The sequence below is a fragment of the Ammospiza caudacuta genome, chromosome 10 (assembly GCF_027887145.1).
Source record: "Ammospiza caudacuta isolate bAmmCau1 chromosome 10, bAmmCau1.pri, whole genome shotgun sequence".
Classification (NCBI taxonomy): domain Eukaryota; kingdom Metazoa; phylum Chordata; class Aves; order Passeriformes; family Passerellidae; genus Ammospiza; species Ammospiza caudacuta.
Window position 1 is genome coordinate 15,624,742 of NC_080602.1, and position 25,546 is coordinate 15,650,287.

The 25,546-nt window shown below is 36.1% G+C and overlaps 1 protein-coding gene across 2 annotated transcripts in view; it reads right to left on the reverse strand.

The window, feature by feature from the left end:
* Positions 1–1,169: 1,169 nt before the first annotated feature.
* Positions 1,170–25,546, reverse strand: part of UNC13C (unc-13 homolog C) — a 121,299-nt gene continuing 96,922 nt past the window's right edge. For both annotated transcript variants that reach the window (XM_058811814.1, XM_058811813.1), the window contains 9 exons: positions 23,602–23,690; positions 21,252–21,401; positions 19,870–19,993; positions 17,343–17,399; positions 16,184–16,264; positions 12,506–12,653; positions 4,341–4,433; positions 3,461–3,620; positions 1,170–2,577 (listed from right to left, as the gene is read on the reverse strand). In XM_058811814.1, coding sequence (XP_058667797.1) covers positions 2,292–2,577; positions 3,461–3,620; positions 4,341–4,433; positions 12,506–12,653; positions 16,184–16,264; positions 17,343–17,399; positions 19,870–19,993; positions 21,252–21,401; positions 23,602–23,690 — 1,188 coding nt within the window. In that variant the 3' untranslated portion in view covers positions 1,170–2,291. The remainder of the gene's footprint in view (positions 2,578–3,460; positions 3,621–4,340; positions 4,434–12,505; positions 12,654–16,183; positions 16,265–17,342; positions 17,400–19,869; positions 19,994–21,251; positions 21,402–23,601; positions 23,691–25,546) is intronic.

The following is a 25,546-nucleotide window of genomic DNA, read 5'->3' on the forward strand; positions in this document are numbered from 1 at the left end:
CAGAGTAATATAGTAATGGTAAATTATGATTCTGTTTACAGTATTTATCTACAAATTTGATTTCTACAGTCACTAGCATGAGAATATAAATGAAAACTGATAAAACAAATGGAAGAAATACAATGGAAATGATTGGTCTATTATTATTATTTTTTTCTGTAAGCTTCTCAAGTAAATCACGAGAGTCATGTCTACCTAAGCCAAATGGTGGTGTTTGCACATGTCAGGAATTCTTTATGAAAGAATCCTGATTCTTTCAGGATACAGACAAAATGATTTAAAAAAATGTTTCATATTTTGCTGCTGGGACTGGCTGAGCCTCCTGATGATAGCCCAACACCCATGAATTGATTATTTTGATGCAAATTTAAGTCTCCAGAAGACATAAAAGGTATGAAGAACTATGCACATCCAGTCCAATCTCGCAGATTTTTCCTTTGATATTTTAGCAGTTTCCTGGGTTCAGTGTCCATATGCAAAGGAAAAGCCAGTTCCAGCACTGTGTTCTTAATTCAGGTGTCATCTCAATTGGCATTAGGAAAAAAAACCTATTTTAAGTAAGGTGTTTGAGATTCAGAATGGCTGCTAGTTTTAGTTTCTTATATTATTTTAAATAATACATTACATCTTTGCTTATTTTGTCAGATATTAGCTTAAAATTTCTTTAAGGAAAATTTAATTCAGTTTCTATATTTGGCTATTACATTTTCATCCTAGCAAACAAAATAAAAAGGGAAAAATATTTCTCAGTCTTTATTGAACAGTTTTATGTAAAACTGTCAGTTGACTTGAAGAGCTGTCATATGACAGACTTCACTGAATGTATCTTTTCAGGTGCACATCAAATGGTTTCCATGTAGTAAATGGTCCTTGGAGAATGGAAAATTTATTCTCAAATTAATCTTGCTGTTCTCTGCTGTCCTTTTTGTCCTTTATTTCTCTAAGAGCATATATGTTTATTTGCTATCTTAACTAACCAATGCAAATTTATTATATTATATTTTTTAGGACACTGATATATCAAATTTAACACTTATAAAACAGCCAGATTCCAGACAGTGCAAATCATACTTTAATATATTATAAAGCTATATAGTAAGCCCACTCCATGGGCTTCACATGCACATAAAACCAAGAGTTACATAAATAATATCAAAGGACAAAACTGGAAAGCAGTTTCTGCATACTTTATTTTACAATTCCTCACTAAATATATTTACAGGACACAGAGTTTGCTTTAGTGCAATACATATTAATGTTGCATAAGTACAAACTGTTGAACTTTTCTAAAAAAAAATTAAAGAAATAAAGCACTTAACTGATGTTACAGCTAAGTATGTAAAGCAACGTTAATAACTCTGAGTGAAAATGCTAATAGCATCTTTTCTTCTCATAAACAGTTTCTAGAAACAAACCACAAACCGGCATTACATATTCCAAACTACTACCCCTTGTACAGTACCATATCATTTGAAAAATCACTTTTTGAAAGCACATATACTGTACTGTACAGCAACCTGTTTCTACAGATACTGACTTACTCTTTTAATACAAATATGATATTACCGTGGCAGTTTTGAAGAACAAAGTTATCGCAAGATATCAAACATCAGTAACAAACTCTGATAAGCACAGCTTCTTGAGAACCTGCTTTAACAGCATTTCTTCACAGTGATATTTATGAAAGGTTGGAAAAAGAGATTAGCATAAAATATTTCCATCCTTTTCAGTTTTTATGCAAAAATCATTACTTTATATTGGTAATTATAAAATTACAAACACTTTCTATAAGTAACTGCATCTGTAGTAATGATAGAAAAAGTCATCAGTAAGACACCTAAAATGAGGCCTGCATAACATGAGAGTTTGAAGAAAACTAGGTACACCTCATTTTTAAAAGAAGAGTAAGGAATGTAACTTAATTTAGAATAAGCAACACAGTTTAACCGCGATAACCTATTATCAACTAAAAAAGCTACTTACTTATTAATAAATGGTAAAAAATAATCAAATTGTGATGAGGTGAAATCAACATTTAAAAAGATATGATGAAACATTTACTCTTAATCTTAGTTTTGGCACTTCATTGGAACAATTACTTTACCAAAGACCAAAATAAGTATAAAAGATATACAGCTCCTTGACATACCTTGCAAATATAGTACATAAGTACTGGCAAACACTGAAAACATAGTTAAACATTCCCACAGATTTGCACATGCATGCACTAGTCAGACAACAGCGTTGTATTTATGTTCTTGGCGGTGACAATCTTGCAGTACTTGGGTATCTTAGGCCGTTTCTTCAGGAGATCTCGTTTCTGTTTTAAGTCTTACAAATTCTTTAGCAACTTCATCATTGTTCCTCTGAGAGAGTATTCTAAGGATTGTCAGGCCAGTCTCATCCACGGAGATGCTCCTGAGCAGGGGGTACCAGGCGGCGCAGCCGGCCCTGTCGGCGATGGCCTGCAGCTGGATGACGGCCATGCCGATAACGCGGTCCTCCCGTGCAAAGCAGTAATCCTTCACTGACAGGTGCACCTCGTAGGCTCCTGGCTTATCTTCGTTACCCAGCAGGCTGGGAGGATTAACAATAGGAATTTAGAACAAGGACTTCAGTTTAATTTCCCCTAAGGAATTAATTTGCTCTAGAAATCTTGGGCAAATTAAAGCGAGAGTGGTATTTTAAGTTTTGTGGTTCCATTTTGTTACAACAGGTTATCTACTTTTAAACTTTCTACACAGGTAACCCCTTCAGATGGATTGGTGATGGAGCCTCTGTTCTCAGCAGCCTGAATAGAAACAGAATTCTTTTAATAGCTGGAACAGACAGTTACCTTTCCCTGGAAAGGACAAAAAATGTTCAGCTGGTTCCCCAGCTGTCAGCACCATTAATTTAAATCAGCTTCAAAATTCACAGAAAATCCCTGGTAGCAGGCATCAAAAGGGGCTTTGTGGTGAGACACAATGAACTCATTTTAGTCAGGGTTGGAGGGTAAGGAGAGGAAAATAAGTTGGTCTCAGGAAAGGACAGAGAACTACTAAATTTAAAAACTCTAGGTTAGGTGGAAGCTTCTTACTGATTTAAGGATTAAATTAAACAATACTATTAACACATGCATAACCCAATAAACATTTTGATATCTCTACAGGCATTATCTAGAAATAATAACTAATGCGTCTGTCCAAAAAAATACCTAGGCCAATAGATTCCTAGGGATAGAAATAATTATTCCTCTGTAGGGAAATTAATTATACTTTTTAACCAGGTTTTGTAGGACAGAAATCTTAGTGATTGCCATTCATTTTAATATACAACAAAGATACAAATTAGTAAATAATTTTGAAATGGAGCCTATATATCTATATTAGGATGGTTTTTTGTTATTAATGGTTTAAAGGCAAAAGTATTTTAGGGAATTTTTCAAAAAATATGCAACTCCTAGAGATAAAAGACTTACAATTGGAAAGTTTCATTGTACTTTGGTGACCAGGTGTTGCTCTTTGTCTTGGTTCCATGTTTTCTTTTCTTGTCACTTAATTTAGGACCCAGTATGCAAACTTCCACAAACGGCCTGAACATAGCTGTTGTTTGCCAGTTTAGGTTATTGATTGCTACAACTATAAAGAAATGAAGTTAGATGCAATTCCACTGGAGGTGTTCCAATTAATTACCCTGTATGACTTGGTATAGCCAGTGAAAGGTGACCTGAGAGCCTTCCTATGGAATATGAATACCTGGAAAGGAGATGCTTTGTCCCTTCCCTCCCAAGTGAAGATGTCTGATTACTTTTAGGTTCAAAAGTATCAAATGTAAATTTGTATTTTATAAATCCTTTACATTTGCAGCTTCTTTTTACCTGCTACCTTCACTGCAATTAAAAAAAAAATCAGCTTATACTAATCTGAATGATCCTGTGTTTCTGAAATTCAGGTTGCGCAGAATAAAGGCATTTTATAAAAAATGCAGCTTCACAAGACTTGGTGTAGTCATTCACCACTCAGCTTTGCTATAGTTTTTAAAAGCTGAATTATGTACAAGCAATTGAGAAGTATAATTTGGCACATTTTAATTTATAAGTCTATAACTTAGTATAATAACTTTAAATTATCTAGACAGAGAAGCATAGACAGTACTTGCCTGCATAATCTGGGTTTCTGCTGATGTTGAGCAAGGAAAAAGTGCACTCCTAATCACCTGAAGTGTACTCAGAGTTTCTCAAGTACTATAATACCTGTCATTTTTTATTTTAGTACTGGTATGTTTCACTTAGCATGTAGGGCTTGGAGGTTTGGTCTTTGTTGTTGCTTTCTTTTTAAAGTTGGCTGTTTGAAACTTACCTTTCACAGTGACTTTATGCTCACCAGTTCCAGGATGAGTAGAGACATCCACCTGCACAGATATCTCACCCACTGAATTATTAGCAGTTTGACCTGAAACAAGAATCACTGGTTAGCACACCTGGCTTCTCAATGCATCCAGAGAAATAGACACCCAAAGGTGAGTGGTACTTTCCTTTAGAAACACTTCAAAATTTCTGATGTGTTTCACATTTCAGTGAGAATCAGTTACAGATTCATAAATGATTTTGCCACAAAAAATTGGATAATTGCAAATATCTGTGGAAAGTGCCTCAGTGAAATAAAAAAATTGTGTTCATCTGGAACTTTCCATTCTGGTTATCATTAGATGTGTTTGCATCTCGAAATGCCAAAGTTGGTGGGTTTGTCAAGCTTTTCATGTACCTTCCACAAATCTTACTGCTAAATGTAGCTTTGGAAAGTTACTTCTATATCTCTATTGATGAATCTTTTGCTGAAGGTTTTGTCTCAACAAATTACTGCAGTTCTGCACTGGCACAGACAGAGGGGCTTAAAAATGAAAGAAGGTTGAGGGATGGCAGGAGAACCAGGAGCTTATTTTTTAAAGTGTTTGCTTTTGAGAACCAGGGGAGGTTGCAAGTCAGTTTGTACAGAATGAATCTTTAAAAGGACTTTAAATATTGTCTTGAAATGTACCACAATATATCAGATTGTAACAGTAGAAGATAAATAAAACTGAGTATGTTTACTTGTTCTTTGATTGGATGTCTGCAAGTGTTGAATTCTGTGAACTGCACTTGCTCCCCAGTGTAATCTCCTGTGAACCACACAATAAATTTCTACCCCTTTAAACTGGCTGCTATTTCTGTGGGTAGCAGAGAAAAGATTTTATATTCCTCTTATTTATACAAAAATTCCTTACCCATTGGTTCCTTATCCCTCTATACAAGAGGAGAAGCAAGCATTCCTTTAGAATTTTTCCAGCACTTCATATAGGAATTAGGGAAGGGGTACAGAGAAGGGAGAGGGGTGTCTTGTGTAATAATAATAGGGAAAGTGATTTTCCTCCTTAAATTAGTTTATAAGTAGTTTTTTCTCTTACCATGCAGTGTTTTCTTTCCTGGATTTCCTCACCAGTGGCTTTCTAGAAATGAGCTCTACAGTGATGTTTATTCACTGCTTTGGCCTGATCTGTAATTATGTTCTCTACATGGCATGAGCATTGCAAGGTCAAATACTCTTACCCCAAGTGTTACTGCTTCAGAGAACAAGCCTTTTGTTCCCTGATCTATCAAAATGTGGAGATTCAGTGATTATTTAATAGGCTCAGAATATTTAAACATTTTTGTGCATTTCCAAACTTTCAGGAGAGTTTGGCTTGGAATTGTTGTAAACCTATTTTTCTAACATAGCAATCGCAGGGTACTTGTACAAATTTTGCTGTCATATGTATTTCATTATCAGTCAGAGGGTCTGGACCACCACTAACATGTAAATAAGAAACTTATTAGGTTTTTAATGACAAGAGGTTTAGCTTCAGTGGCAGTAATTAAGTTTCTTGTATTTGGATAATTACTTAAAACTTTACTATATGGAAGCTCTGAGTTGGTGAATCATTCTATGGCTTGCTCACAATACATATCACATAATTTTTTAAAGAATTTAATAATATACCCCTGATTGCAGTGGAGGATGAGTTAAGCTGATCCTGAATATCCCTGAAATGATCAGCTGGTGTAAATGATGTATTTTAGCCTCTAGCTTAAAAAAAAAAAACCCAACCCAAAACCCCAGGAAAGTTTTAGAAGAAGACAATTATCATTTTTATTTGATAGCCTTAAGAGCAGCTTGTGGATGGTGGTAGTAGTGAAGTGTTTAGTGTTAACCTCTAATAATGTCAGGTAGGATTTCATCAGGACAAGAATCTACAAATATGTAAGATTAGACCTGTTCTCTTTCTTCAACTTTTTTATTAACTTATGCAAAATATGTTCTTGCAAAAGCCTCCTAATAAGTATCTCTTTCCTTCTCCTGGTAGTCCATAATTGACAACAGTGCTCTAAGCAGTACTGCAAATATATGAATAGTCTTGTATGTACAGTGCTGCTGCTGGGTATGGTTATAAAGAAATCTGTGCAAAACATCATCCAGTTTTATACTAAAAGCAGTTGACATTGAAATGACCCTACATCCAGTATTGCTGAGAAAACCTACTTTGCAGAACATCCAGTGAGCATAGACAATTTCTAGTGGAGTCTAGAACATAAACTTGGTTTCTTTCAGTAATCACCCCATCCATCTTTCTCTTTCTAACCTGCTCAACAAACTAGAGATACAATCCAAGGACATTTAGTATTTGCTTATAGCATCTCTTGCTGACATTCAAAGCTAGGGTACTTAATTTTGAAGCCTCTGATCTGTCTAGTTCTGCTGTTTTGTTTTTCTATTATGCTACCACTTCTTGAACAGTCACCGCAGGAATTAGTGATTCTGACTGCACTATAGAAAGGTCCATTTATCCTACTACATTTAATAAGCCAATTTAGCTGACAATAAATCTCTTCATGCATTGCAGAGGATGATTGCACTTTTCTTCCTTTAGTACTGTAATATAACTCATTTGAAGGCTAACAAACTCATAAATGATTCTGCCTCATGTTTGAAAACCTTATGGATGTTTAATTATTATTGCTTGCTCTCTAATATCTGCTTTATATTTTATTTGTTGGTATATTTATACTATTCAAAATACAGCATCCTCTTACTGGTGGGTGGTTAAGCGATCACATGCATTTAAAGTGCAGTCATTCTTTTGCAGCAAATAAATGGTAAAGAATAAAAATATCTCCTTAAAGATGCTTGCTCCTCAGGGACTAGAAAGGCCTAGAAGTCAGGCTTTTATCCCTCCTTATTCAGCACCTGGAATATCATATAACTGATGGATACCTGTAGTTTGTGTTTATTTTCTTGAAGACCTAGAGGAAACTGATACACAACTTTTTCTAATTTAGGTGCTTTACTATTTCATTTAAAGAACAACCAGAAATTTTCAAATGTGAAAGCCTCTTAAGTGAGTATTTTTGTAAAGACCTTTTGCTTTACCAGTGGTCTGGTTTTAACTATATGTACTTTAAAAACAATTATTTTTCTGCCACTATTCTGAGTGCATTTGCTTTGCTATCAGCACATGCTGGAGTACTTTTATTAGATGTAATTCAGCAAGTTCCTCTTATCTTTCCTGTTTGTTACTTGCAATAGTGTGCTGATTGCTTTAGCTTGCAATGCAGGGGTTTTTTTTTTTTTTTTGCATGAAATAAGGTTGTGTAACACATGGTTCTGACCTCAATTTGAAACTACAGTGGATGAAGCAGGGATTATTTCTTGAGTTAAATTCTGTCTGAAGTATGGGTTATGAGAGAACTCTGGAAATGCTCTGTAGGACTTAAATTTCCTGTTAGAATACAGGTATAGCTTTCAAAATATGACAGTTAATAATATAATGGTTTTGACAAGCAAAAGAAGAAAAGGTCTTTCTTTTTCACTTATAAGAGCTGCTAAACAATTTAAGCAATTTTTATTTTCTATAGTATGATGTCATCTATCTGCTTGTTTAAACTATAGTTACTATCAGATTATTGTTTTAATGCGATTCCATTTATTTATGAAATATTGAGGTTATGCTTTTCTTTGTACAATTACAAGTTGCAATGGAAGACAGAACTGAATTTGGCTTGGCAATTGAAAATAATTTGTCTTCATTTCTGAATGTGTAACGTCTCTCCCTGTGTTGGTGATTTCACAAGAAAAGGATGGAGTTACTTTTAGAGATAAGCATATTTACCTAATGAAAGTGAGTACTATATTTTCTTGTTTTCAGGTACGTCTTGCCTTTTTAGCTTGCAATTCTCTGGCATAAGAATGAAGAAATCTGAATCAGACCAGCTGAAGCAAAGCCTTTTCTGCAGAGCCTTTTCTTATAAAAACACAGGTAGGGGTTGCAGTATGAGCTCTGTGTTGTGAGATGAGTATTGATTTTTCTGCTTAAGTGATACAAACTACTTTAAGTCAAGACAAAAAATATAGTGCAGAATCCTGCCATTATGTATTTATTATTCTCTAAAAACATTTGTGAACTGGAGCTGCTGTAAAATTTGTAAGAAAAAATATTTCCCTATGTCCAATAAATAACCATTTTACATGCAAGACTGGTGTTTACTTTGGAGAAATTAGTGGCAATAAATGAGAGCTAATTCAGGAAACTCTATTTGAGACTGTCTTTTTATGCAGTTTGCTAAAATTAAAATAATATTTGTTCAAATGTTATTAGTGTTAATGCTAAACAAGTGTAAATAGTCACAGCACTGGCTATAGTTTATAAAATGACTGAAGATTCATGGCCTTTGCTAAACTAAACCATAGCCATTTAATTTTTATATGCTTTAAGTCATTTAAAAGGGGAAGGTACAACTCAAAAAGGTGTCTGCTTCTCTCTTCTGTTTTCAGGAGTGACTTAAGAGAAGCTTCACCGGTACTGGTCTCAGCACAGACTAAGGGTAAGTCAAGTGTACCATGAGTGGGAGAGTTCATGCAATAGGCCAGCAGAAGTATAGTGAGAGTTTATCCTTTGCCTTTTGGAGCTCTGTCTTGATTGGGAAAATGTGGTTGAATTTAGCTCAGGTTAAAATGATCTTACCCTGCCTGACCTGAAATTTGTCCAATTTGTCTAGAGCTCTTGTCAATGTACAAAATATGTGGTCTTTTGCAGAAGCCTTGGAGTGTTCTCTGAAATTCTGGGCTGGCTGCTGCCTGCCTTCAGCTGTGAACCAGCCATGGGGTCTCAGCCCTACAGAACTGAACCCCCAAAAAGTTCCTGCAACTGAGCTGGGTTTTGCAGGTCAGGCTTGGCCCTTTGCTGCTGTTTTACAACCGATTCATGCTTGGCTCAAGCACACAAAGAATGGTTTAGTTACAAAAGCTTTTGAAAGCAATCCATATAATAATCTGAATGTATTCAAGAATGTTATCCTGTAACTGAATTGAGAGGAAACCCTTTTATAGCATGAGCTAATGTTTATTATTATTATTATTATTATTATTATTATTATTGCACAAATAAAGTGACAATTTAGTACAGAGTAAATAAAATCAATCTGAGATCTGGATTTCAGTGATCTGCTAGCTAATGGTGCACTAATGGCACACTATTCTCATCTGGCTGTGTTTTATGTGCTCTTTGCAGAGGTATCAGTGATCACCTGGAGTGTTAAATATTGGTCACTCAGGCTTTGGAATGCAGTTCTGCTCACTAAACTGCCTTCAGATTTTGCAAAATCCTTTAAGTAAGTATCCATGTCCTTTTTAGAGACTCCAGCAGTGGCCTGCTCCATGGAATGGTCCTTGGCAGAGGCAGCACTTGCGTATGATTGAATAAGAAAACTGATCCAGATGAATGTGCTTACAACAGGCACTGCAGAATCAGCTGAATCCTGCCTAGATAATATTAAATGTGAAGTTCAGATAGGTGGAACTTAATTTCATTACTAGTTTATAAATCATTCTATGTGTTATTATAAAAAATTTACCCAACAAACAATACTGATAATTTATTTGCAAAAGAAAATGCTGCTCTGCATGTTTTACACAGTGGTGGGTTGGGAATAGAACAGGACAAGTGCTTAGCAATTTTCTGGAAATGTTTCTACAAAGGGGCAGTCAGAGATTATATCCCCCTCACTATCCTATTGATACCAATGTTAAAATCTGTAATGGTCAGAGTTTCAACAGGATTTGATCTCCAAACAAACACATTGGAATTGTGTGGCATATCTGGGATAACAGCTGAAGAGAAGCCTCTCCCTCCTCCTCTGCCAAGCAGAAAGGCAGGTATTTAATAAGCCATGTCACTGATAAAGCTAATCTAGTACCTGTATGCCTGTATCTCTACTTATTAGACAACATTTTTCTTTTATCCTTAATTTTCATAGTGTTGGTTAGAGATTTGTGTTCACAACACTGAGTGAGCATTAAATTTACAACTTTCATCAGCATAGAATCATTACAGCTGGAAAAGAACTTCAACCATGACAAATCATTATATGGAGAAAAATAAAATAAAAAACCTCAGTTACTGAAAAGGTTACTGCCAGATTATGCTCCTCATTGTCATTTACTTATTCCAACACTTGTCTGTTTTGAAAAGTCTTGAGAATCTATAGTGGTGTTTTGAAAAGAAACATCATCAGAGTAAGATTACAGAAGTTAATTTCATTATTCCTGTTGTGTGATAATTTGCTTTTAGCGCATATAACAATGTAGTCTCATGGTGCATTTGAAAAAGGCAGTTGGAATTGTGCTTTCAACTATTTAATGTGGTGAAACCACCACAGGGCAAACTATGAATCTCTGAGCCACCATTTTCAAAGTTAGGAATGGTTTTATTATTATTATCTTATGAAAATATCTATGTTGCCAAGATCTGTAGGAATGTGCGGGAACAAAGGCTGGGAAACAAAACTCTGGTTCAAGCAAACATCCTTCTTTAGGAACAGTGTGGATCATAGTGCTGGATAATTTGGTTATTCCTACTGAATGTGATCCTGCATGAACACAGGGAGTATCAAGGAGCATAACACACTTTAACAGAGCCATTATCACATAATCAGAGAATCATTGAAGTGGAAGAGACCTCCAAGATCATGAAGTCCAACCTTGGGCTTTCTGTGTGTGTAGAGTTAACTCCCCCTTCTCATGCCAATCAGACAAATTTTTGCTCTTCAGTTTCTTAGAGTAACTTTAGCTTAGTCATGGTGAGTGAGAAATTATCTTAACCTGGGGATAAAAGTAACCTGGTAGTTGTCTGATTCTTGTGGTCATTACAGGAAAAACAAGCATCCAATTCTATCTACAGTCATAGCTATTATACAATAGATACTTTCTTTACATTTACAAAATTCTTCTTTCCATTGCTTTGAGCTTAAAATTATATCCAACTGTCTATTGATAATGGATTGGCAATGTGGAAAAGATAGGCCAAATATCTAATTATATTACAGAGAAGATTTCTGATTTGCAAACAGAGTCATTTTAACTAAAAGCTAATAATACAGTTATAGCTGTGAGGCTGGAAATCATAATAGATGAGGATTTAGTTATTTTAAATGAGGCATTAAAAGATAATGAAAAGTTTTGAGTCACTTTTCCTTAAGTTTCATTCCCAGTGGCTACATTTCTAACAATACTGTTGTGCAAATATAGGAATAGTAATGTGTGCACAGAAATGAGCACAGACCTCAGGCTGAAATCATGATGAAAATAAGAAAATGCAATTTTGTGGCTCAGGATTTATAAAAGATCACTGATGGCTACAACTTAACTATTTTTCTCCACCTGAAGCTACAATAAAGGTATGTGTTAAAGAAAAGCAAAATAATCTTAGAAGTAACAATTTTCTGCTTGGATCCATATTGCTAATTCTTCTTTTTGAGAGGGAGGAAAAAAGGACTCTACTGCCTACATATAAGAGTTTTATAGCTATTTTTGCATTTTTAATATATGAGTTACTAAGAGAGATCTCAGTTTTAATATGGAAACAGCTTAGGAAATCATTCCTCAGAAATAATCTTGGGACAAGCTGCAAAACTCATGTTTCATACTTTTTATACTGTGAGTAACATATTGTACTTCAGAAGTAAAAGCAATTTATTTCCAGCTTTACTGTCCAATTAAAACTTTGATTCTTATGAGCTGGAGCAGGGTAATTCATTATATCAGTAAATTGTATTCTTTCCCAAAGACATGAAGTGGCAGGCAGGTCATTTTTTACAAATGCTCATTACATTCAGAAGAAATCTAGTAAAGATTACTATGATGCAAAAATGTTCAGTTTTCAGAATGAAGAAAACATTCAGCTTGGAATATGATGTGTGCAGTGCTCCTACAAATAACCCTGGTGCTCAGTGTGCCCCTACAGCTCAGGGATTCTTCTTCCTGTGCAGTCACAAGTCCCCAAAGGAACTGCCCTCAGGTAAGCCCCAAAATCAGCATTAGAGAAGGGATAACATCACATGGACAAATTTGTGTCAATAAACTCTAAAATACCACAGGGGGTAGAGAATGTAATCTGCAATCAATAATTTAGAACATTTAAAATGTAATAACATTTGTGTCCCTTACTGATCACTTACTCTGGGAAGTTTGTGTGGCTATAAACTTCTTTATCAGGGCATCAGTAGTCTGTGTGTAAAGGCTGAGAGCATATTTGAGGGACTGCAGGTCTGGGCTCTTCTCCAGGAAATTCTTTTTCAGCCCACTTCCTCCAGCATGGAAGTATTGCTAAAATGAAAAACAAATATGGTTGTTCACAGGGGAAAAAAAAGGCCTCAGTTACAGACATACAACTCCAAGTAAAATTCTTAAATGAATGTTTGGAAGTAGCAATAGGCATGTCTACATTCATTATAGCTTCTGAGATAACTGTCATAATCTCTAGTACAAAGCTTCTTTCCAAGGGTAAAAAAAATTAAGCATATAGGGAAGAAATATACAAAATTTTGACTTTGGTCTTCATGATATGAAGCATTGATTTGCCAAAACTGGAAAATATTTGAAGCATTCTTTTAGGTTGCAAAGAGTAGAATGAATTTTAATTCTTTAGCTAAAAAACCCGAAAACATCACAAATCCCTCTCAAATGAAGGCATGGTTTACAAGCCAGTGCTTGTAAAATATACAGGATATATTACTTTTTAGGGAAACGGGAACTTTGTAAAAAATTTCAGAGAGAATACTCCAGAGAGTGAAGTTTTAGAGTAGCAGTGTGAGAAGAGGACTTCTGGTTCTACGGGCACAGCTAGATTTGGAAAAACAAATATGCTTATGACTTTGATGCCATGCTGACTATGTGAACTATATAGATAAAAACAATCTATATAAATGTATTATATTATGTGTTCAATCCCAAAGCTGAGTTCAGAAAAATCAGGGGACAGATTCTTCCCTTTTTCCTCCCACAAAGAAGAATTTTTCCTCAAGTTTTGTACAGGACAGTGTTTGATGAATGAATACATGTTAGCCACAATGAAAAGATAAATGTGCTACATACCTTCATTCTGTTCAAACCCCTTGCAAAGCATTTTGCAACCTCCATTACAGTTCTAGGTCTCAAGATCAATAAAGCTCCCATTAATGGCTAATTAGTAAAAATAAACAGTGTTTTTCAGGAACAGAATGACTACTTGATGAGGTGCAATATTGGTCCACTGTGTACAGGGAATCTTGGGGACTGTAAGCAGAATTTATTCTCCCTGCCTTTTTGCAGTGATGCCAAAGGAATAAATGTAATATCTACATTCCAGTTCACATACACACATCTCCAGTAAGTGCTGTATCCCAGCTTGTCTGGACAGCTCAGACCTACAGTCCACATATGCCCTTTGCATTTAGTGCACACATTTCATCTTCCAGTTCTCAAGATTCTGCAGGAGATGCAACATAAATTTTTCATAATGATTATTTACATTTCTGTATTGCTGTCTACTGACTGTTAAAGGGAAAAAAACATCTGTAGGAGCAAAACAGGAGATTTGAAGTTATCAGGCAGCAACATTTTATATTGTTTTAATACTATGGGGACAGTTAGGGTCAGTTTAAAAGGTTCTGAATAAATCTATCTTTCCAAGCAAAGTATTTCATACAATATGTTCCAAAAAACTCTCATCTTAATTGCTCAAGAGTTTTGTAATGATTTCACTAAGAATTAGTGAATCAATTTATAAGCAATTGTTAATTTTTTTTTAATATTTCCTGCTATTGTGACAATTACTGTGATTTTTTTTGAAGTTGTCTCTCCCAGTAAAATGTTATCTGCAGCAGCAGCTGCACATGGCTGAAAGTTCCATGAAAGCTAATAGTCACAGAAAGAAATGAAGACACCTGACCCTTGTTTTCCTGAGTTTTAAACTTTTTAAATGGTAAATTTTGCAAGCAAGCCAGCAATGTGAACCTATCATTAATGTATGGAACTGAATATAGAAAAATAATGAGTAAACCGGGTTTTACAGATTCAGCTGGATCAGTGATTGCCCTGTTCCTTAGAGATGGAAAACTTAAAATAATTCCCCTGCTGCTCTTGCTCCTCTCTGTAGGTTTGTAGGTGGCACAAGAGATTTCAAAGTCACACTGACAAATGAAAGGGGCAGATGTCAAGTGCTGGAGCCACTGTAGTGTCAGCCCAAATCTGCCAAATGCCACCCAAGCCCCTTTGGGTGCTGCTTTCTCTTTGTAGAGGGTCTCTGGGTGTACAGAGAACTGGGACAGCATTATCAATGGACATTGTCTCTGGGCTGACATAATGAGGTAGCAGAGAACTCAGTCTGAGCTAACTGAGGCCAGAAAGCCACTTCTCCTAACTGTAAATTGCAAATTAAGATGAAAAGTATTAAATAGTTCTATAAATTGCTATTGTTCTTTTTACATAATACAAAGATTGATGATATGCTATATATATTCTAGATTAATAAATATTACTTTAATTTATATTTGTCAAAGGACTAATAACACCATCCACTATTAACTTATGATTGATTCTCAGTGAATTAAATGAAAGGAAAAGTAAAAAAGACTGTAAGTGGAGATACTCCTCCCTGCAAAACCCTTTGTTACCTAATCACCTACCCAGTTTCTGAACACACACCACAAGCCATTTTTACCATTCTCCTATTCTTGTCTGGACATCCATGATATTTTTGCTTTTAAATAAGCTGTGTTTACTAAGCATTACAAAAAAAAAATCAATATTTTGATCATTAACATAGCAACTACATTCCTAAATAAACTTAGCAGCCTTTTTTTCTTGAGTTAACCCATAAGTTTGCCTTTTTTTACTTTCTACCAGTATAAGCCAAATTTCTGCATTATCAAGGTTATTTGTTAAGTATTTTGGAAATGATTTTGCCATATCAGCTCGTAAATACATCAGGCAGTTATAATGCACACAGTCATTGCCTTACAATTTGAAAATGGTTTCTCAGGAAGCTTTCTTTAGCTCACTTAATGAATGCTATGAATTAACTATTATAACTTAGCACACAGATATAAGGATCCTGAATTAACAAAGGGATTTTCCCTATTTAATCTTTTCCCTCCAAATCTAGACATTTTTAGTAAAATGGTCAACACCTTTCTCTCCATCCGTAAGAGTTTAAGCACTGGAAATTTAGGCACTGTTAGAGTTTACATTTTCCCCAGCTTTTATAAGTTTAGAAAATCATTAGATTCACATACTTTACTTCATGCAGCTTACTTTGGGAACATACTTCAATTTGTTCCATTTTTCAATTTGTTCAATTTGCTTCCACAACATTACTAATTCCCAATTATTTTTATTTCTGCAAGAAATGTCAAATTACATTTGTAATTAATTGTCTCCACTACAAATACAAAAAATGGCAACTGGGAGCTCCCTCTGTTACTTTTTGCTTGCCTTAGAGACTGTTTTATTGCAAAACACTTGATCATAAGTATTTCCTCTTACTTATATCTTCAATGTTAAACTTCAGTAGCTGCCTTCTTACTTTCCTGATGTGCTGTCCCTTCCCAGCAGACAGGAAAATATGCTCTTATTCTAGAAACTGATTGCTTTAGAGTTATTTACACCAACTACTGATCCAGGCAAATATGAAAAAGACTGATAAGCAAATTAAATAATACATTAATTAATAATATAATAAATATTCCTAACGATTTCTTCTGACTTCAGAAACCAACACCATGAAGACTGTGTGGAAGTCTCCAGCCTTTTATCAAAAAACGAATCAGTGATTGCTGGGCATTGCAGCACAGAGCAGGAAAGACCTGAAGCTGTACCTTGATGGTAACGAGGGCCACGTCCATTATTGCACACTGCCTCAGGGTCAGGCTTTTGGCTTCCTCGCGGATCACGTGGTCCTGCCAGCGAGACAAGAGTGCACTTGGTTTTAGAGAGACAATATTGTGAGTATCTGTTCTTTGCAAAACAAACAAACATCCACCAAATGCCCCCCAAGGACTATGATTAACAGGGATTAATTCAGAATCCTTTTGCAACAAATTATAACCTAGAGCAATTGTGTTGTTTCCTGAAATCATAGACTGCAGAGAACCAGATTCACTGGTTAATACTGAGCATTACTTCTTTTACTAGGATGCATTATTTCTCTGTTTTGGGGGATGAGGGAAAGGTTAAAATTTAACTTAAAATAATGAAATCAGATGATATAGAAGTAATTAATTTTAATAATAAACATGACAGTTTATTAACAAACGGATGTTTGTCAATGCCCTATGTTTAAAAAAAAGAAGAATTCCTATTACAACATGTTAGATGTAGAGTGACTACACTCCTGTTAAATCTGCCTAAATAAGCAGTGAGTGATTTATTTAGGTAATATTTTAAGTCCTCTAGCAAACTGAGCAATCATTCATAGAGACGCCAAATATCACATTTCTGTATAAATCTGAAATCCTAATTCAGAACTGACTGGCAAACAACTGACATCACTCTCAAACACCTCTGCTGTCCATCAAGTGGACTCCAGTGCTGAAGACTTTACTGCAGAGGTACATACTATGTTTCAATGCACGTAAATAGTCCACAGAAAGAAAATTGCTGGTATTCTCACCTTAAGGGCTTTTCCAGAACTGGTTACAGAAACAAAGGTACCCCTCTTTTTTTTTTTTTTTTTTTTTTTTTTTTTTTTTTTTTTTAATGTGCAATGCTTGTAAGTCTTGGTTGTGCAATATGGGACTGATGGCTTCTTGACACATGTAGTGATCACTTACCATATAAGCATAGAGTCTTCTAATCATAACTTGGTTTTGATGAAACTGTACAATAATTATTCACCTCTGAGTATTTACTGTCATATTTAATCTCATTATACTACATAAGAACAAGAAGGAGCATGAGGTTTGGCCTCACAGTCATCAATATTTCCTCCTTTTTCTGTTAGTGCAAGCCAGTCACAACTTCATCTGGCTCCATTACCTTGAGTTTTGACAGTTGTCCAAGATCTTTGGCTGCACTGAATATCATCTGGGGCCCCTGTAATCACATTGAAAATTAAGGAAACAGGCTCACGACAGCATGTTTGGTTTTTATGTCAACACAATCTTATTTTCTGCTAGGACATTGGCCAAAGTCATCGTTTTGCAAAGCTAAATAAAAGTTTCAGTTGCACAGGAGACACATTTTCATTCAGTTCATAAGGCCAAGTGCTTGAGTGCCTGCAGCAAGATTCCCTCTAGTATTCTATAGCTGATACAAATATTGCACTTTCTGCTGAGAGTGGTTTTGTGTTCTCCTTTCTGCTGTCTCATTTTGTGTTTAATACTGAAAGCTAAGGCTGTGATTGTTCTCAGTGTGTGTCAGTGAGATATTTGTCCATAACTGCAGCTCTCAGGTGCTGGGCTAACATCAACAATCATGCTGGGAAGTGAGCAGCCCTGAGGAACCTGCAAAAGCCTGTGTAGGGGGAATCCTCAGCTGAGTAAACCACAGCACAATGGTGTACTGTGAGCCAGAGCCCTTTTTTAAAGAAAAGATATTGAAAAGTTATTAACTTACAGCAATATTTTACAATAGCCAAATCCTGGCATGACACCAAAGGCCAATGCCTACATATTTGTCTCAGAGAAACAGAATCCTACTTTAATTCCATGCTCACATCCTTTATCACAATTACTCCAGGCAACATAAGTACCAGTGCAGTTATATAGCAGCTCAGGAAGCCATAGTTCTGATGATGTGGATTTCATAAAAACAGGTTCATCCAACTTACCCTGGACTAATTTTTCGTTAGACTTTCTGTTCCAAAGAGTTTCATTTTCCAAAAATAATTTTGCTTTCTATATGCTTCAATTGAAGAAAATGTAATATAGAACTACAGTTTAAATCTTCATTATTTTTTAGTAGCAAGAAAGGTAAGATAAATACGTGTGTATATATATATATATATATATATATATACATTTGTGAAAAATTAAACCCTGTTTCTGAATGCCTGTTCCTCTCAACCTCAAACAGAAGGAAATATTCAGAGCTAAAAAATCTCTCACAGTATCCTACTTTTCAGTGATTTTCTTTAATTATGTATTTAGTAGTAAACAAAAGTATCAAAATAAATTGAATAGTTCACAATGCCTACCAGAAACACTCTATATAGAGGGTACCACTAAGGAAAGTCCCCTCTGAACGTATTGTGCTATGAATAATTGATCCTGCATAAAGCTAATAAATGCTCCTAACACATGATGGAAAATGCAGTTACCCAACTGAAATGCAACCCACGTATTGACAGATATTTGCAACAAAAAATCTGAAAAGCAAATGAAAGATGTCACAAATGTAAATTTGAAACTTATTGAAAGAGAGGTTGTTTTTAATTATGCATAGTTAACAAGTACAGTACATATGAACAAATTCAGTGACTGGAGTCCTGGCCATGATCAGCTCTACTCTAGCATTTTTAATAGTTCAGGTAATTTCATTTTTATCTCTGCACCATTTATACATTTTCTATTAGAGCTTTTTCCTGTCTGTCCAGCAATATTGTTTCATGCATCTTCAATATATTATAGTAAGATTTAATGGTATGCCTTTAACTTATGGATGCTGACCAACAGGTTTTTAGCAGCTGAAGTGGTACCATAGGATGTGCAACAGCGAAGTTGCCAAAGGCACACTGTGGCAACATCACAATTAGCTTGTCATAAGATAGTCAATTTATTTTAAACAAGATTGAATAAAAGAAGAATTAACAGTTATGTTATCCCAATCTCTCTCAAATAAAAAAAAGCAATTATGAAAAGGCCCCCAAGCCAGGCCCTCTTTGGTGATCCTTTGCCAGGAGGATTTCACTGTTGCCCTGACGTGATTTCACATCAGGCCATGCCCCACAAGAGGCTCCTGTGCAGCACCGCTTTCTGTGAGGACAGCTCCCTTCCCTCTTCTCAGCAGGCTGGAAATGCAGCTCTGCCCAAAGAGGACCTCCTGTCAAGGCTGTTATTAAAATCCCCCACATCTTTAGTGCTATATTTGGCTGAAGCTTCCTGATGTTAATTAAGTGCTGCCTCAAGATGAGGAATGGCACAGCAGGCAGGGCTGGAGGATGGGATGGGGCATCCCTGGCTTTCTCAAACCTACAAAAATGGAAGTGATTGAATTTGTGATGTGACTAGGAAGGGCAAGGAACACCCTTCATGTTCCTGTGCATAGTGAAGCCAAGAGAAAAATCAGATTTAAATCAAACCCCTTTATGAGAGCACATGACTGCATTCATAAAAACTGCTCTGATTTGGATGAGGCAGTAAATGAAGGAGTGAAGTCTTCCTCACCAGCTTAGAGCAAGCTGGCTGCATGACTGAGACACCAGAGAGGAACACTGCCTTCAGTGCGGGTGCTACTCCCTGTGGACAGGGTACAGACCAGGACAGTGTCAGACCCTTGGCACCACCTGCTCAGGCACATTATTACAGTCCTTTGTATCAACTGAGAATTGCTCTGGAACACTTACGGTTTGGTCTGTCAGTGGTGGAAGCACAATCTGTTTCTCTATTTTGTTTAAGACTAACTTCCAGAGCTCTTTCAAAACCCGTTTCAGAACAGTCTTCTCACAGATTTTTGCAGAGACACTTAAACTGGAATAAAACAGAACCACAAAACAGTCACCAAAACCAGCATTATGGCTTCAGAGGTGTTCTATCATGCTAAGATTAATAGCCATTAAGGTTTATATTTTCTCTAGTAATAAAAATTTCTTAGTAGCTAAATTATTTTTCTATTTCATCAGTAAATATTTTTGGCAAAAAGACTTGCAGATTACAAACTTAAATAAATCTTCTCTAATTTAATGCTTAGTATATCACTGATGCGTATTTATTGAAAATGCAAAATCATGATGAGTTAAAAGTTTGATGGATGATACAATTTAGCACTCCCACGCCCCTAAATTAAAGTTTTAGTATATAATTTGTTTATGTCTTAAAAATAAAGAGCAACTGTCTCTCTTACTTTGCATTTCTACTGGGATGTAGAACTGGTTGCTGACAGCTAATGCAAATTTGCAGCTACTGTTTGGAAACATTTATTTCTATATACCGACATGTCTGAGCAATCTTGCTATCTATTACTTACAGTAAAATTAAATTTTTAGGGCACCTTTTGCATCTTTACTTTGAAAATTTCTGGCTGGGGAAAACCTGCCTAAGGAAACAAAGGGGTGTGTAACTTGTGACTGGAGACCTTGAGTACAGGGTCAGTTCCAGGCTGCTTGTCCTCACAGCCACTTCCATCAAAAGGCCACTGGTGTTTGACAAGCACCAAGGACACCAATGTGCTTACAGATGTGCCTGTGCTGCACATGGCCTTTCAGAATGTGTCATTGCTGAATGATGACAGCATAAGTTATGCTTACTTACAGAAGCAAGAATGAGTTTGCAGGATCCTCTCAAAACTTAGCATTTTACCAAATGAAAAAAAAATCAAGTTGCTGTTTAGATGATGACCTGGTTTTGGTGACACAGAAGTGCATATCAATAAGCAGTGTGACACTGGGCACAAGTCTAAATCAAATGCCAGACAATTCAGGGTAGGAATTACTTTTGTTCTTATTTTCAGCACAGTCTTCATAACACAGCCTGTGGAGGAGAGACCGTGCATTGTCTCATTTTCAATGACTCAAAACATGACAAGATGTGGAAAGACAAGCCTGGAGCTTATGTAAAAATTGCTCAGTGTAAGTAAACAGGTTAGGCATGGGATTCTGCACACAGTGAATACTAGAAATATTAAAAATACTACAGAGTGCTTCCAGGTACCAACAGTGTTTCAGAGTAATACCAAATGTGCCTGACTGCAGTATCCAGTTCCCAACCTGCCACACAATGGCACACTCACGTTGTGTCCAGGGAATCCATGAGAGGCCGAAGCACAATCTCAGCATCAATGGCTGCACTGTTCTTATTGGCTGCTGCATTCCCATTTCCTCTCATTTGATTCAGTTCATTGCTCATTTGTCTTACACAATCTTCAATAACAAATTGGAAACTACAGGATGAGAATAAAAAGGAGAATGAAAGAATTCTGGGAAAGAAAACAATAATGATGATTTTGCATCAGGTTCCTCAACAAGACTTAAATATTTTCTGCAATGATGCAATGTTCAAAATTGAAGATACTGTTGTGTTACCATCAGAAAATAAGTTCTATTGAGGATCATAGCTCATATAAATAATTCATGCCATGTTTTGATCTTTTCCCTGCCTTCAATTCAGCCACAATTTTCATAGCCTTGTAGATGTGCCAAATATTTATTTTCTGAAAGCAACAGATGTATCAGAATCTATAGGTTAGATGTAATTGACTGCCAGCTAGGAACAACTTCTCAAGATTTTAATTTTGGTGTGAAAGGATGATACAAACAGGTGATGATAAGTAATTTTTCTCTTGATGGTTAATAGCAACCAAGCTTTGATAATCTTCTTGAGGTAAAATCAAAAACTCCTACTGATTCTGCCCTATTTGGCTCAATTTGACTTTTTCCAGATTTCACACAGTCAGTGCCTTTAGAAGGATTGTTACTTCTTTGCAACTACACAGCATTAAAACACTTTGACTGTTTAAAATATCCTTTTGCAAAGAACCCCCTTGCTTTGAAGCACTCAGACTCTTCCTCCTGGGAGGAATCTTTTTCACTTCAAGGTGACTGTGAACACATTCTTCCTCCTCAAGTTTGTATCTGCTCAGCTTTTCTGAAAACTGTTGTTTCCTAACTGATCTGGTTGAGTGTCTGACAGTCTTAAAGTGCTCTTGATGTGATAATCTTTGGACAACATATTGACAGAAAGCAGAACAGCACTTAATCAGTCACCAGCTCAGAGGCAGGAAGAGTCTCTGCACACACAGTAATTTGGTTTATGGGTTGATTTGTGACAGATTGAAATGGTTTAGGATTAGTTTATGAACAGAAATGCAAAGCAGAGGCCAAAAATATATGGGCCTGTTAAGCTGAAAAGATAAATGGCAAAGATTAACCTGAGGAAAGTGGAAGAGAATTTACTGTGAGAGAAAAGAAACAATTGGTTGTTCAGTGACATAGCTAACTGTAAAAAGAGAACACAAACCTCCATGTGAAATCACTGGAAAAATCAGAAACTTTTCCAAATGCATTTGGAAGTACACTTACCTACTTTAAAGCCCTAGATAAAATCAACCCCAGGCAGCTAGAGGAACTGCTCATGGAAATTCTTGGGACCAGTCCCTCCAACAAAAGCCAAAATAATGCATTGCCTTTCTTGACATTAGACATCTTTCCAACATTGTTAACCTCACAGACCCAAGCAGTAAATTGACCCATGAGGAATGTTCTAGCTATCTGGAGCATATCCTACACTGAGCTATTCTGGGTTTGCTGTTGCAGAAATCTAGTTGGCTCATTCATAAAGAAGCCCTGGAAAGAAATAATATTCATGCACTGTCAATGATCCGAGAAGCAGAGCCTGGGAGCAAAAGTACAGCAAAACAATACAGCAAAGTAAGCACACAGAAAAAAAGCTGACTGTCCACCCAGACTGCCCATCAATGGATTAAATAAGCAACTACAGACTTTCCTTTATGAGCACCACTACAGCCCTAATCCCTCTTTCTTAGATTTCTTTCTAATTTGAAGCAAAAGTTACTTGCTACTTCTTATACCACAAGCACTGCTGGCACAGCACCATACACATTCAGGACTGCAGTGTGCACTCTGATTAATGAAAGGTTTTGAGAGTAAGGCTCAGTAGACAATTTTTGAAAAGCCACAGGCAAGCAAATGACCCAAGAAGGCCATACACAATGACCACTTGAAGCAGGCTAAACACAGGCAGACATCCCCGGTTGAAGCAGGCCACTTGGAAAAAGTTGTCAGTCTCAGGAAGTAACATTAACATGGTCAGAGAGGAAAGTTTAACATAGCATCAGGCAAAAAACCCCAGTGACTTTGCTTCCCAAAAAGCAGAACAAAAGCCTTCCGCCTCACCTCTGTAACACATTCATGCTCACAGATGATGTTCAGTTGTCTTTACAGTGAGGTTGCTTTTATTTGTTTCAGAGTCGAAACACATACACACACAAATTCACACCACTCCATCAGGGCAGAAGCAGGCCATGCCTCAGGACATTCAAATAACCACCCAGACTTCATCAACGAGAGAGATTTTTGAGCAGGACTATTCCTCTAAGGTTTGCAGTAAAATGGGTTTGTTACCTTGCAGCATACGTTACACTGAGTTCATCCAATACATTGCTAAGTTTCACCTGAAGTTCTTTGAGAACAACACTAGCTTCAGGATCCAGCTGCAAAGAGATAAATAACATTATATTTCATTTATACACTAGGTTTCTGGGGTTTCCATTACAATCCATGAATTAGGAATTATGTGCAAAAATACACCGCACTACAGAAAACCAAATGTGGAAACAGCTGTTGTGACACTGAATTGCTTTAGTAATAATTTTGAAATACAATTGCCATTAAAAAAATGAAAAAAACCTTTGATTACAGCAGGGAATATTTATATTAGAAATCAAAACTGTGCCACTGAAAAAGGACTTTCTGTGGGACTGTGGAAACTGTGTTGGCAGTCACATAGAAGAGAACTACCATTTCCTGGCCAGTGGTATTCAACAAGGCATACCGAGAGAAGGATGCAGGAAAAGACAGTGCTTGTGTTAATAGTAATGCAGATGCCTTCATATTTTTATTATTTTTGTACATTTCACTATTGTTGGTATTTTGTCTGGTGATTTGCATTGAAGTTGTTTCCATATTTCATATGTTTCCATAATGCAGTGTAAAATTAGAACTGCCAGCACTGAAAAAGATGGCTTGAAGAATATCCATGCCAATTCTACTGACAGAGGATGTGGGAAGGGACTCTACCAAATTTCAGTACTGCTGTTTCTAAAAGCCATTAGGGCAAACAAAATTCAAGCACAGAGCAACACATTCTGATACTCTGATACAGGGTTTCTAAACATAGGGAAGAAGTTAATGCAGGGGAGAAATATATTTTTACATTTACAGGGATGAGAATACATGCATAGATATTTAATCAAAAAGGTACCCTATTGATATTGATCAGCAAACTTTTTTATTTGCTATGGATTCTTTTTCAAGTAAGAAATAATATTTTTTTTATCTCCCTGATCTTTAGCACTCAGAAAAAAATAATTACAGCCCATTCTGGGATATGATAGATGATCATCAGGATCAACAGCTGAATTTGAATTAATAGATGATGTTCCAGGTCTTTCAGCTGCATACATCACAGTGTTCAGGAATGATTTCCAATGATATCCCTTAATTTGTGGACTCTGTTCTGCAGCAAGGTCAGGTACAGACCTTCTTGCAATTTCAAAGGACATTGCACATTTAGAATACATAATCAGGGCTGATTCTATTTTCTGTCTTTCAACTGCATGAGTAGTGTTTGGTGCTTATTTTTCCTCTGGTGCTTCAGAGTACTGTGGTACAGCAGGTCAGTTCTTCCAATCACACTTCAGAGAAAAGGGGAAGTTGTTGCAGCACACTGGGTAATTTACTTGAGACTACACAGGAATTCTACAGCAAACCAAACAGAAATAGATCCAATGATCTATGGCATTTTAATCTCAGACCATCCTTTATCTCCTCAGAGGTTATGTGTGGGTTAAAATAAAAGAAAATCTGAGATTTTCACTACAGGTTTTGACAAGAACCTGAAATAGGTGGCAAGGGGGAATTACCACACATCCTTTAGAAGATAGTTGGTGTCATGTAGTTCTCTTCTAATCTGAGAAGCTCATACTTTACTTGTTACTGTAAGTACTTACTGCGACTACTTACTGATTTAGTTTTGAATTACTTTGCATTGAGAGAACTTCTGTAGCTTCTGTGTATCTTAGTAGAGTCCCTGGCAGATACACTTTGACAATTCATACACTTAAATGATTGCTTTCCTTCATATGAAGAGCAGGAATTAAAAAGCTAATTTTACTGCAATGTCTATACCAGTAAACAAATTAAGACTTTGCTATCAAAGGCAACAATTTTTCCAGGAAATGGATTTCACTAGGGAATCATACTGTTTGCTTTGGAGGTATACACACAAACCCCAAATTTAAGACCACTAGAATATAGACATTTAACAAACACTGAACATACAAGCATT